The sequence below is a fragment of the Crassostrea angulata genome, chromosome 10, assembly GCF_025612915.1.
Source record: "Crassostrea angulata isolate pt1a10 chromosome 10, ASM2561291v2, whole genome shotgun sequence".
In the NCBI taxonomy this organism is placed as follows: domain Eukaryota; kingdom Metazoa; phylum Mollusca; class Bivalvia; order Ostreida; family Ostreidae; genus Magallana; species Magallana angulata.
This window is the reverse complement of record NC_069120.1, coordinates 42,781,756-42,796,651: the sequence shown is the minus strand read 5'-3', so window position 1 is coordinate 42,796,651 and position 14,896 is coordinate 42,781,756. Positions and strand designations below refer to the sequence as shown.

Genomic DNA, 14,896 nt, shown 5'->3' with positions numbered 1-14,896 from the left:
ACGGTTTTGGTCAAATTTTATTTTCATATTTTTATTATTTACAATGATTTAGAAATACATTTCTAATGATCAAATAAATTTGAGAGTCATTTGTAGAGTTATAAGCAAGATACATGTACAGGGCTCACAATTCTTTGTCATGTAAACAAGGCTCGTGCCCTGTTTTTGTTTACATAGGTTCAATATACCAGTAAAAAATCTTTTTTCAGCGTATTTTTCCATCTTTTTATTTACTAGTATTTTAAGCATAGATAAAAAGTTCCTAACATTCGTTTAAGGTTAAAAACTGAATTTTTTACGTTCAAAAATTAAACAAACACCTTGTTTATAAAGCGAAGAATTTCAAGCTCTGTAACTCGCTCATAACTCAACAAATGACAATCAAATTTCGGTTGCCTATTAAAAATGCCTTTCTGATGCATTGTAAATATTAAAATTGGAAAAATAATTTTTTCTAATCTATAGACTTCAGCAAAAATACAAGAAGGATTTTAAAACTTTCTTGATCTTGAAGGTCAATTTAAAAGTAAGTTTTAGATAAAGGTACTTGTATATTCTACTGTAGTACTAAATGTTTAATCTATTGAATCAACTTGATCAACCAGGTTACACTTATAACCAATTTAATAAATTATCCGCAATTCACCAGGGACGTTTTATTTTTGACGTAATATGATCCATTGTTTTTTCTTTCAAAGATAAAAAATAAAACCAAAGAAATTAGAATAGGATCTTCAACTCGAATCACAATATATAAAGATCTATAGATAAGTTCCGTTGTTCTATGATAGAGCCATCAGCAATTGTACAAAGGAAAGTAAAATGAGAACAATTAGTCCAAATTCAAATTCCGTCATCCTCACAATGTCAGGGGTCCTGAGTCCACTTGTGTCTTTGGTCCCACGGCCACAAGTGGACTCAGGACCCCTGGCATTGTGAGGATGAAATGTCGTATGCATACCATCAAAGGGCTGTCGTATTTATAGCAGTTTAGCTTATTGCGTTTCAGTATTTTTAGTACAACGGTCACAATTTCTACTATGAATAATCACTGATAAAAGTTAGATACTTGAAATAATACAAAAAGTTGATGAAAAAATTTGTTTGTAAAGAAAGTAATGTGAGAGTTTTGAAGTTACTTAAAACCAAACAACCATTTTAAAAAGGGAAAATGAGTTAGCTTAATTTTATTTCAAGAAAGTAGAAAATAAAAGAACATGCTAATTCATTATATATCTAAGTTATGAATAAAACCATAGTACAAATTCAGTTAATTCAGTGCAATACATTTAAAGTCACCAAAAACCATGTGTATGCCTTCCAAACAATATTTTGACTTATAAAGGTCTTCCGCTTTAGCATATTTTACACTTAATGAGCTACGCTCTTTCTTGCAATTAAATATTATTATTAATAATATTGGGTATAGTATTTAACCAGAATTTCATTCTTCTGGTTTCGTAACTTTTAGATGCAGTGAGGTTATTGGAGTTCAGCTGAAGATAGAACTGGTTGTTAGGGTCAAACTGAGGCCACTCAGGGAGTCCAGGTCGGCTTGGTTTTCTAAAAAAAAAAGTTGGATTTATGACGGTTATTGCATGGTATGGAATTTACATCCGATCTGGAGATAGCTATACAAACAACACGTTCACAGTCTCCATCTATTTAAAATACTAGTCTACATGATTTATTGATAAACATTTACCCTGTTTTGGCAAAATTGACCCATAGATCCTTCATTACGTAGGACAGCTGAAATTCCTCTGGTGTTACCGGTATGTTCCGATAATGAAGGTCTTCTATACCGAAGAGAAATACAAGTTCGGAGGCATGACCAGCCCCTCTGTACCATGGGGGTCGAGGGGCACCATAAGGCAACGGTGTCTTATTTGTAAACACGTATTGGTACGTACTTTGATACGCTTTGCCACCAGAGTGAGCGAAGAGAGACGTAAATGTCGGAGAAATGAAGAACATATCTGTGTACATTTGAAGTACCTGACGACTTTGTTCATCCGGGTCATTGTCTACTTTGTACTCCTTGCAAATAGCTTCAGAGACCTTTGAGTTATGGTCAAAGTAGGTTCCAACAAGTGCAGGAATGAACTTCTCGCAGAAAAAATCCTGGGGTATTCCAGCAGTGATATTTATGTGATACTTCTCTTGTTCCTGTGGCGTCATCCCTAAATATAAAGAACCCTCCATGTTGCAATTGCCAATTATCATATCCAGAGATTTGAAAAATGCTAGCTCATCTGATAAATCATTAGCTAACACCTTGGATGGAAAATCGTTGAACAATTCTCCGTCGATTACTGGAGCAAACGGTATTTCAGTCGTCAATGATGACAGAAAATAAATACCGACTTTATCTAAATCGTTTAGAATTTCCTCAGCAGATTTTGATCTGATACAAAAGAGGACAGTTTTAAAATTTCTTGTAAGTGGGTCGTACACACAACTAAGAGCATCACCCAGTGTAATGGATGTGATTTTAGCATGCACAGACAGGGAAAAGAAGGAGTCTGACACTCCGCTTTCTGCAATAACGCGATGAAATAATCTCTTATTGCTAGGAATCAACGACAGAAGGGAAACACTAAAGCCTCCAGCCGATTCACCAAATATTGTCACTGATGAAGGATCGCCCGAATAGTCTTCAATGTTTTCTTGCACCCATTTGAGAGCCAGTATTTGGTCCCACAGACCATAGTTACCCCTAGCAATGGTTTCATTGTAAGATAGAAAACCAAATACTCCAAGACGGTAGTTAATGGTGACAACCACTACGTCACCCCGGGCCGCTAGCATGGTCCCATTATACAAAGTTCCCGATCCATAGATGTACGCACCACCATGGATCCATACCATCACACTCCTTTTGACACCAGAAGAGACGTTATTTGGAACATAAATATTCAACTGTAAGCAGTCTTCTGATAATCCGTGTAAGATTGATTGATTAAACGGATCTGGAGGTTGAATACAAGCCTTTCCTAATTTTGTTGCATTTAGAGTTTCGTTCCATTTTCCAAATGGTTCCGGTTTTGCAAAACGAAGGTCACCAGTAGGGGGTTTGGCGTAAGGTATGTTAAGGAAGCTGAACACATTGGTTGATCCGTTGTTGACCGTTTTACGAATACCCATTACATCACCGAGTTTTGTTTTTAACGTGTACGGTTGTTCACTAGATACAGGTTCGCTGCACATCATAGAAATAACAACACACAACGTTATTTGAATTTCTCGCTGAAAAAAAGCGTAAAAAAATATGGTGATTATGTTAAGAGTTATTCTGTCTTAAAAAAATTAAAGTGGTCCTAGTTATTATACATCTTGAAGTATATTCCATACTCACATTCATGGTTTCCACTTGATTACTAATTGTAAAGTTACAAAATTGTCGACAGTGTTGTAAACATATTTCATGCGCACTGGACGTTTGCGGGTTCATATCAAAGTAAATACATTTATTGACACACATGTTGGTTCTGAAGTCATAGTTATTGACCTTAATTTTGATTGATTGAAAAAGAAAAATAATTTCATTTTGTAGAGAGCCAGCAAACAAGTTAGAAATTTAACCTTTATATTTTATTTTATGATAAATACGGTTATTGTTAAAATCATGGCTATGTTATGATTTTCGGATGCGGCTTTCGATTGGATTACACAATGACATATCTCGAGTAAACAACGTACAGTGTACGTAAATAGTCGTCGGATCTGATAGACTTGTGATTCGGTCACTTCAATATCTAGGTGTTTCCGCTAGGTACATGTACTAGTGATACCACCGAAGTGGCATACTTATTCTAATATTCACGACGTAGCTTATTGTCTATCCGCCTAGAATCAACTCAATTTAATATACACATTTGATTATGCAATCATATCATGATAAATGGTATTTCCCCACAGAAACGCTGTTGTCTGTTGAATCGCATATTCGTTTTTGTTGAAGAACACAACCTCATGATTCCTGTACGTAATTGATAGAGATTTTAATTTTTAGATTTTTAGGGAAGATGAATACATGTAGTTGGGTACTTTTCTGCACACAGGGTACGACGAACGCAGTTAACCCTATCTAAAATGAAAATAACAGCAGATAACATAACCCCATTTTGAAATCCCTAATACAAACCAATTATTCTATATATCGACAAAAAATATTTTAGTTAAAACCAATTATTAATCAAACAAATAAGTTAATGCTTATAGATTATCGTAAAACGAAGATTTTAAAAGCAACAGAAAAATATGCATTCAAATAATGGCTTAAACAAGCTATGCAGAAGATGATCAATGCAGAAAAAATAGCATACGTTATAGACTTCTCTTCAAAGCTTGGTAAAAGTCCACACCTCTATGAACCTCAAAACAGACAATATCAGTGTTTTAAAGACAATTTAGTGAAAATAATATTTTATCAAAATATCACAAAATATGCAAACCTGCTGTCATCATTTTAATTTTTAAAGAGAAACACGCTTAATGAAGCTGTTGATATATTTCAATTAACATTTTAATGAAATACGAACAAATCAACACATACAACTAGATCATTTAAAGCAATTTAATGTTTCAAATGAAACAATAGAATGTAATATACATAATTATATTGCATGATAAATCTGTTATTCATGACAATTCTGCTCTTTGGACATCGCCTTCAGACGTTGTTAGAACTTCATATTTGTCAAATTCAATCCGCTCCCAGAATTTACATATATGCTAGTGATGCAATAACGCTCACAACCATCGTCGTTAACGCAATGGATCGTGTGTCGGCTGCATTGGTTGTTGAGACTGGCTTTTGCGTCGTTCCAGGCCTTTGCGTTGTCTTAGACTGGGACGTGACAACTCTGCTGCTTATTGGTTTCTTAGAATTTGATGTCACAAGAGAATTGTCAGTTGTTATAGCAACGGTTGTCTTTGGTTTAACTGTGGGTCTGGAACGCGATGTCTTCTGGGGAGTTGTCATACCGGTAGGCTTAGGGGGTGTACCCGCCGCTACCACAATTGTGGAACATAGACAAGCGGCCAAAAACAACTTGATAAATGCTGACATCTTCCTAGAATAACGGCATTAGAATAACTTTCATCAATTGCATGGTTCGTTTTTACTTTTTAAAGAATTATTTTCAACTTCTTTGATAATAGATTTGAATCAGAATATTTATACATTTTACTTCAGTATGATTTCTATAATATCGATATTAATTATTTTCGTATATTTTTTTTGTATTTTGATGATAAATAATATTACAACAATGAATTATAAAAGTTTGGTTATTATGTACCTTACCTTGAAAAGAAGCTTACAACTGTGCCGCCCCGAAAAGAAATAATCTTGATACGCCTATTTCATTACAAGGTTTAAATTTGCTCATTACTTATCAGGTTATCTCGGATTTTTATCTTTATCGCGGAACACATCTATTTGACCACTGCGTTGCAATTTCACAAAACTGTACCAGATTATAATATAAAATAATATTAATCAAGTAATATTCCTTTTATAAATGTAGATATATGTGTTATGTTACTAGCATTCATAGCCATGACATATGCAAATCGTTCACCATATATACATTCAATTCGTTTATATATAATTAGTGAATTCGAATGGCTATATCATTGCTTTCCTCATACTTAATAATTTGTTTTTTTTTTATATCGTACATTGTGTTTTCGAAAAAGATTACATTTTCAATCTTGCTAAATATAAATTATGGTATACTACTTTTATTCTTCATGTTTTATCTGTAAATCAAGACGGGGCTTTCTTTTCTTTTGAAATTAATAATTGAAATGAATAATATTATGATATCATGAGACGTACTTGCAAATTCCTTTATGGGTCGAAAATATTTACAGACACAAATTGCTTTATTAAATAAATCATCGAAGAAAATTAAATTTCTATACAAAATAAATCAAAGTATTATTTCTTAATAATAAAGTTAATGGAGTTAATGAATATATAATACAGAGAAGGATAGAAGGATACCTTATGGGTTAAACGCATGAATAAGTGAAGGATGTAGGTAGGGATGGAACGAAATTTTATTCCATATTTACTATAGCCATTCTGAGTTTCCAACTCAAGATGATTTCTACAAACGTTAATTTACAGCATATACATAGAGTTAGATGGTAACACCGCAGAAATGTAGTTGTATGAACATAAAATAATATTCATTTTCTCCATTTTACTTAGGTATATATGCAAGACAACATATTCTAGTTTGCATTCACTCTATGCACGAATTTTAATAAACATACGCGTTTATATCTAGATTTTTTTTATGGTATACAAATAATAACATACCAGATAAACAAGAAGAGAGTATTGTTTGATTTAATAGTTAAACAACAGTTTACACTCACAGAGTATTGAAGAAATTTATGATTCTGTATTTTTGCTTTCAAAGGGTGACAGAACGAAAAATAAGACCTAATATTATTATCACAATTCACCAGGGTCGTGGGAATGATTCACAGATTTGGAGGCCCTCGGTATTTCTCTGTACCAGAACTGGTGCGCTCTTTTGGCAGGAGAAATTTGAACTGTAATGTCTGAACCAAAGTCATTGTAAAGTTGATGATCTACACTGTAGAGTGGCCAAGTTGGTACAGATTTGTCATCTCCACTATTCACATTTCTGGAATAAAGAAAAATGCTTTCATTGTATCAACTGTGTAACTGGTTAGGTTATATGTTGTCGATATTTTATAAAAGGAATTTCAAGCTAAAATTATCATAAAAGCCGCTTTTGAGTACACTAATATACCGGTATAACTAAATTAATTTTGTGGCGTTGAAACTGAAGTAAAATTGTCCCTATATACTTGTAATTTTTTTCCACTAATAAATCTAAACTTTGTGGTCTTTGAACCGCAGCAAAAAGTGATCAACTACAGTTTTGCAGCTCTGCGTTCAAGTTAACGAAGCCAAAAGTCTATAGTATGTTAAAATTGCAATGTGATCAACAATGAGAACAATAAGTTGACGCCAATTGACTTGTTGCATTACCCATGTCGTGCAAAGTTGGCCCAGTAGGTCATCAACATTCTAGAAAACTCCAGGTCTGCGGGATCTATGTTTGAATATTGCTGTATCCCAAATAAATAAAATAGTTCATCTGCGTGTACACTTTTTGTGAACCATGATGGTGAGGGTGGTCCGATATGAACAGGGTTGATGCGTGAATGCATGTAGACGAACGTGCTTGCCATTCCATTTCTGTCTGAATGGAGATTGGCGAGTTCAATCACTGGGGCCGTCAGGAAAAACTCCCCGTGAGCCTCAGTCGTTCTTACACTTTGTGACTGGAGACCTTCCGACGGACCAACACTGTATTCGTCGCATATCATATTAGCTAATTTTTGATTATTTTGGAAGTGATCTTTTACCAGCCCAGGAGCAACCAAGTTACACATAACATCTTTTGATAACCCTTCGGAAACGTTGTACTCATAACGAGCTTGTAATTTGGGATCGCTTAGTTGTATAAAAAGAAGTGACCCTTCGCCTGAAGTTGCTCCAGTCAAAAGATCTAGAGATCGAAAGAAATAATGGTGATTAGGATACGCGTCTGAAAGCAATTTGGTTGGTTGGTCGGGAAAGAGCTCCCCGTCCACAACGGGACCGAATCCCAAAACAAATCTAACTTCATCGGAAGAAGCATAAATCGTTTCTACGACATGCTGTAGTGTCTCTGCTGGAATCCCTCTCATACAGTCCAGTAGTACTTGTTTGTCAGTTTGAGCAGTTGTACATCCAGCACTTGTTCCAACTAACTCTGAAAGAAAGTGAGAGTTATCTGCCATCAGACATGGACTGTTGGATGTTCCACTTTGTGATATTACTCTTTTGAACAAGCCTTTATTGGAAGGTATCAGAGACAAAAGACTAGTGCTCATTCCACCGGCAGATTCCCCAAATATTGTGATGGAATTGGGATCTCCTCCAAAAGAGGCAATGTGGTCATTGATCCATTGTAGGGCGAGTATTTGATCGTATATACCGTAATTTCCACGTGCGACCGGGTTATTCAAAGTAAAAAACCCAAAAAGTCCAAGTCTATAATTTAGGGTAACTACCACAACGTTGCCGACTGATGCTAAATTAGAGGCATTATAAAACATTCCTTGTCCGTAAAGAAAGGCCCCGCCGTGAATCCAAACCATAACCGGAAGGCTACCATTGGGAGAGGCATTACTGGTAACATAGATATTCAAAAACAGACAATCTTCCGATAAATCTTTGTTTGGAACATCAAAAAAGAATGCTGACTGACCTTGCATACACGAAGGTCCAAAGTCTCTGCCTTCTAGTGTTCCGTTCCAGCTTCCAAAGGGTTGGGGCTTTTGAAATCTTAAATGTCCAACCGGTGGAAGTGCGTAAGGGATTTTACGGAATTGATCGACATGTGTGTCGGGGGTTCCTGGTACTAAGGTTCGTACTCCCGTTATGTCTCCTAAAGAGGTTGTCCTTGTCACCTCTAATTGTCCTTGACATTTCCTTAGAAGGGTGCATGATACTACAAATGCGATTAATAGATGGAAATGCAAAAATGGTTTGCCTCTCATTCTGAAAAAAATATAAATATGAAATATATTGATTTATAAGAATATGATAAAAAAAATGATAAGGAATATTGACCGATTTATGATATACACAAGTATGGTATGTTCTAATTTTACAATCTGCTAAATCATGCCCTTAAACCATATTGAATTAAATGCATCTTTTTATAAATAACTAAGATAATTTATCTCAATTCTCTCTTATTTGATTTCACCTCTCTCTCTCTCTCTCTCTCTCTCTCTCTCTCTCTCTCTCTCTCTCTCTCTCTCTCTCTCTCTCTCTCTCTCTCTCTCTCTCTCTTTGTATCCTCGAACAAGTTTATCAGACGTTTCATAATGAAGGTTCATTCCATGTTTGTTTACTGTCTGACTTTATCTAACACCATTGCTCTTCTTACATGATTATTTAGCACACGGGAACATGCCCCACATTAGTTGAATTGCATTTAGACGTAAGGTAAACGTGCAAATTTAATAATATATAATTACACAAAGATTCAATTGCACCCGATCTAGACTTCTGACAACTTGTAAGTAATTCAGAGGAATAATTTTACAGAGAGCGATGTCATTTTTCTTACCTTTTTAGTTTGTTATCTGTTCCGCTTTGTCAGGTCAACCCGGGTATATCGATAAATGTATAACGTGCTCTTTACAAGCATTTGTACACACGTGTTCAAAGGTTACACGTTTTGTTTAAATAATGAGATTTTCCTCTTTCATCACGATCAATGTTTAGATATACCATAGTATTTATAGGTAAAACAGTAACGCCTTTTCCTTACTGTAACTTACTACATGTTGATGTATATCATAAATTTATTAACATTCGCATTGGTAGCAGGCCTTTTTTCATTTACTGGTAATTAGTTTGTTGAATTATTTGTGCAAGTGAGTCTTTGTTTTTCTAATCAAATCTGAATCCCCAATGATGTAATGGACATTTTCACATTATGATGTACTTCTTATTAATTAGAAAATGAATTTATTATGTCTTTTTTTGTTTCAACTGTTTAACAGTTCAGTGCAATGGGATAAAGCGCCAAAAAAATGATATACTTAATCATGAGTTCGAAACCAATATTAAAAAAAAAAGTGCACCACGTGATTTGGATGTATTTTTATCCAGTTTAGTGGGGATTAACTATGTTGAACCTAAATCATACTGTTCCTTCATAATAACCGTACACAAGCGGTATGAATGGAATGTTTGTGATTTTAAAGTAGATCCAGTGTTCTGTGATGTCACACTTTTTTGTAAAACTTTGAATTCTTTAAAAATTGTGCAAGGTAGTTTTATTTATATTATGTGAATACAATCACATGGATGTAATTAGAATTATTGGTAGGTTCAAGATATTTTCGCACTTAAGTTTATCCTAAATTTCCAAATTTTTATACATCTTATCTATGCAAAGGGGAAATAACTCTTTTTCTGACTTTTCTCTCAGTTGTATGTTTAAATGCTATAGTTTTTCTTATTCCAACGATTAATTTTAAAATATTTTTGTAATTTTAGTTTTCTGATAAAGTTGACATTAAAATTAAACAAGAAAAACAAATTTCTGCCTACAAGATTTTACTTTTAACCAAAAAAATTACAGTTTTCTGATGCTAAAATATGCTTTAGTTTATGTTTGTCTGGCATCTCAAAAAGTGTGATGACATGTATATTTTTTCTAACAATTGATGACATTAAAGTCTATTCAGTTGAAATCAGTTCGGTTTTTCAACTTTCCTCAGAGAACTTTACGAGTATGGAGTTACCTTAAGACATATTATTTAAACTGAAGACTAAAGAACAGTTTAATATTGGGGGAAATGTGACGTATTTGTTGTCATCAAATTAAAAGTATAACCATTTACTAAGGATTGTTCTTGTTTACCTGTAGAGGCATGTCAGAAAAGAAATACATATCACATTTATAGAATAAAATTAAAAAAAAAAATAAGAACCCCAAACAGAAACTTCAAACCTAACCGATGATCTTTCTAAACGATTGCAACACCATTCCAATTAAAAACTTGTCTCACGGTGACTCGAAACACTAGTTTTTAGCCATATAACTTGTTTGCAGCCAAAACGGCATTTTCAAACTTCTTTTAATAAAGTAGGATGCAAGTATTTTTCGCTTTAACAAGATGTACATCGTTACGTGAGAATAAAATTGAACTTCAAATACAATGTATAATAGATTGTCTATTACCAAGCAATTTAAGTCATACGACATTCTTATTTAGATACAGCAGTTTGAAAGCATTAAACACAGACACACACCAACGCACGCACGCACGCACACACACATTTCTTTTTAAGACTAATTTTTTTTTATTAATATTATGAATGATATCCTTTTCATTATCGATGTAAGAATGGATTTCAAACTTTATTAATTCAGATATTAACAATTTATATGAGAATTTAATAATTCAGATTGATAAAATTATACGAATCAAGATACTAATAATCAATATTGGTTTTAAGCAGTTTGTTTTCATTATATTAAAGCGTGTTGAACTAGAATTAGTAAAATAAACAACAAACTCTCAGATGCGTGTAAAGTGTTAAAATAAGAATTTAAATACGTGAGAGTAAATAAATGGTGGATAACTCCAATTCGCTTATTCTTAAAAATTATGACGGCATCTATCTATCCATCCATCCATCCATCAATCCCCCCCCCCCCAAAAAAAAACCCCACCCCACCCTCCCTTAAAAAAACAAAACGACAAATTATTGAAACAAATTATATTTCTGAAAACCTCGTATGCAAAAGTATAATACAATTAAAATTAAAACAATGGTATCTTTATGAAACGATCATAAAGTACTCAATAACAACAATTAATATCACCATAATTTTTACGCAAATAATGTTTTTTGAAAACATAACATACAAAAATATAACGAGAATAAAAGTTTAAAAAAAAATGCTAACATATCATATATATTCAAGTGCAAGCCTCCTTAATCAGCTGTGAACTGTTGTATTCCTCTAAGGTGACGACATCATCTGCAAATGAAAAAAAGAGAAAACTATAAAAAGGAAAAAAAAAGAGAAAACTATTAAAAATTTCCAGGATTGCATTTCTGATGTTTTCTGCAATAATTTGAATGTTCAGGTCTTAGTTAAACTTTCCATATCTTTGTTAAAATGCATGAACTCAGAGTTAGGTTAAAGAGTAAAACAAATTCAAGCTAGTTAAACAATTTTAATGGTATCGAATGATTTTTTCTTTTTTCAAGGGTAATCATAATTTTGACTTTTGTGTATTTATGTACATGTATATAATATTACTTATTAGGTTTGTTACTGGCTGTTTAAAGAAATTTGTGGGGTCGGTAAAGTCCATAGAAGGCGAGGCGGAGCCGAGCCTTCTATGGACTTTACCGACCCCACAAATTTCTTTAAACAGTCAGTAACAAACCTGATAAGTGTTTTGTTTTGTCGAGGACCTAAAGTTTGATATGTAAACAAACGTTTGTGTGGAAAATCAGTACAAATAACGTTACGTCCGCCATGTTGCCCTATAAATTTTGACGCTTGCCTTTTAAAGAAATTTGTAAGGCAGCCACGTGACGCGTTTCATCCAATGACGTCGCGACATTCTAGTCCGAGGCAAAACAAAGAAATTTATGTGATCCAAATACTTATAGTCTTATGTATTATATTTTTACTATGTTACAATTAATTATTTATATTAATAAAGTATGAGGATTTAAAGGGTCTTTTTGGGTTTTTATAATCATCCCGCTACGAGCATTTTCAGGCTATTAGCCAGATCCTAAATATAAAATCGGTGTGCTTTGGAAGTTTTGGCAGGTGTTGCTCTATCACGTTTGGATTTTTAAAAACTACATTCAGAGAGATAGCATTTCAAAACAAACATTTATTACAAAACTTATTATATTTAGAGGATCAAACATATTCGTTTAAGAGACGTAAATATCATAATCATAAAATTATCAGCACGTTTTATATTTATCGCAATTTTTTCTAACTCCACAAATAAATACGAGTTATGGTATCAACCATATCTATAGCTTCTATACGTTTGGTCGAATTATGAAGTTTTGTTCAACTTAAATAGTGGATAAAAGATATCGAAAGTCTAAATAGTTTATCATGTTTTTATTTGGAAACTGAACATAAAAGTTTTACATTTTAAGAAATGTTCGAGTTACCTTTGTTGTTATCCATTTGTTCAAAAAACTCATCTAAGTCCATGAGCCCAGTAATATCAATCAATATTGACAACTCTGTTTCACTGATGCGCTGATCATCGTCAAGATCAAAGGATTGGAAATCACAGACATTCAGTTCGAATATCTATGCAAAAACAAAACCGGAAACTTAGATGTACTCTTAAAATTTGACCTTTTGATTTACCTGGGCAATCTAGTTTTGTTTAGATAACAGTTATACTTGTCTGCTTATTGCAGTCATACTACAAACCATGGTAAGAAATTTTTGTGACTGTATGCATGTACAGAACCATTAAATCAATAAGCGATAATCATACAAAAGTTTGAGTATATCAGGTTTTAATAATATTCTTACTTCATCGTCTGTTGATCTTTTCCCAACCGCAGCCCCCACGCCTTTTACAGCATCAACTGCAGTACGAACTTGAGCAATAGTTTTTACAGCATTTGCAGCTTCTTTTGGGATTCTTTTAATGACCCTACCCACTTTCCTAAAGAATTTCCTTAATCTTCTCCAGGCGTATACATCTTCCGTTAGCAGCAAAAAGGTCAATGAAAAAACCAAAAGGTACCGAAACTGCACCAAAAAATATGAATCAATCATATGAATACAGCAAACAAAAATTCACAGAAATGAAAGCAAATAAAAATTAACTTTTAAAAAGTCATCAATACTATCTTACCATATTAAGCAATGTCTACAAGGTACGTCGCAAGTAATAACTTGTCTACCAAAACAACAGACGAACTTCTTTTATACACACACACACCCTTGAAACTTTTGGATTTTACTTTTAATTTTCTGGAAACAATGTAAATATTTATACCTTTCAGTGGGAAGGACCTCCTGTGTTACCAAAGGTGAGGTATTTTGCGTTACAAACCAATAAAAAGAATGCACTTACGTCATATCAAAATTGGTGATTTACAATGTGACACTGACCCTCAATTTAACTGAGTTATTTTAATATTCATGATTTTTTTCAGCATCAGTTTAAGACAAAACGCTATTAATCACCTGCCACAATATTAACTAAATATGTCAGGTTATGGTTTAAAACGGGACATGGTGTGTTTTTAGAGCATTGAGATGGCATTTCATGAATTATATTTCAAAGATTTAAACTTTTTATGTCCTGGAGGATTTCTGTTTTCAAAACAGTATCAGTTTAAAACATTATCAGTTTGTCTTTCAGTCTGCAAAAAAATATGAATTACGATTAAAAATAAATCTTTTCTGCAAAATAACTTTGTCATGCTGGTATACTAGATTTAAAAAATAGCAAGATTCCTGTTTTTATGTTTTGTTTTGCTCTTGTAATCATTTTAAAGATATGTATTCAAGACAGATTAGGGTGTGTGGTTTCGGTAAAGTGTGTGTTTTTGAACTAGTAATTAATTTTGGCAATTGGTACATGACTCGTATCGCACAGTATTATGTATTTCTGACAAGCATATGCTTCTTATATAAAGATGTTCCATATGGCAAATAATACTTTTCTTATGTTGGAAGTAATCACTTTTTCTTCACAAAACATTAGTTTGGTAAACAACAACCCGCAGTTATTTAAAGATTCAAACTGTTAGAAGTTATGTTTATTCTTTCTTATATATGATTTTTTATTTCGATCAAAATCCGAACGTGTATTATGTGGATATGCTCGCGCCCGAGCATAAGTACAATAAATCTGTATCAATTTTCATATTTTAGCATTTGGTTTATACAAATCCAACCAACCTAAGATGTCCGTGATACAGATTTGCTATATAACAAACGGTTTAATGAATATAACAATTACAGTACCCGCAACGTTATTTTTTACAATCCTATCCTATCGTATCGTGTTTCAATCCTGTCGTATCGTGCGTTAATCCTATCCTTTCGTGCGTGTATACTGTTTTATCGTGCGTTAATCCTATCCTACCGTGCGTTAATCCTATCAGGTTTATCGTTCAATTTTAACAGTTTTTCCGTTTATCCTACCGGAGTAATCGTTGCGTGTCTTTTCATAAGCAAGTAAAATTATTTCAAAGTTGCAAGTCGTTCAGTTCGAATTGTAAAATTCTATTCAGCATTCTATCATGATACTT

The 14,896-nt window shown here is 33.3% G+C and overlaps 3 protein-coding genes across 3 annotated transcripts in view; all 3 read right to left on the bottom strand.

Annotated features, from left to right (window-relative positions):
- LOC128165359 (uncharacterized) overlaps positions 1–14,896 on the bottom strand; it is an 84,812-nt gene that overhangs the window by 47,423 nt on the left and 22,493 nt on the right. The gene's annotated exons all lie outside the window — the stretch shown is intronic.
- On the bottom strand, positions 1,702–9,304 carry LOC128165361 (neuroligin-4, X-linked-like). The gene is made up of 5 exons (XM_052829779.1): positions 9,180–9,304; positions 7,043–8,602; positions 6,540–6,671; positions 4,949–5,078; positions 1,702–3,249 (listed from the first exon to the last, which is right to left on the bottom strand). The coding sequence occupies exons 2-5, from the start codon at positions 8,599–8,601 to the stop codon at positions 1,702–1,704; spliced, it is 3,369 nt and encodes a 1,122-aa protein (XP_052685739.1). The 5' UTR covers position 8,602; positions 9,180–9,304.
- Positions 11,362–13,615, bottom strand: LOC128165357 (uncharacterized). Its single transcript, XM_052829774.1, has 4 exons — positions 13,489–13,615; positions 13,161–13,382; positions 12,785–12,929; positions 11,362–11,612 (listed from the first exon to the last, which is right to left on the bottom strand). The coding sequence occupies exons 1-4, from the start codon at positions 13,489–13,491 to the stop codon at positions 11,551–11,553; spliced, it is 432 nt and encodes a 143-aa protein (XP_052685734.1). The 5' UTR covers positions 13,492–13,615; the 3' UTR covers positions 11,362–11,550.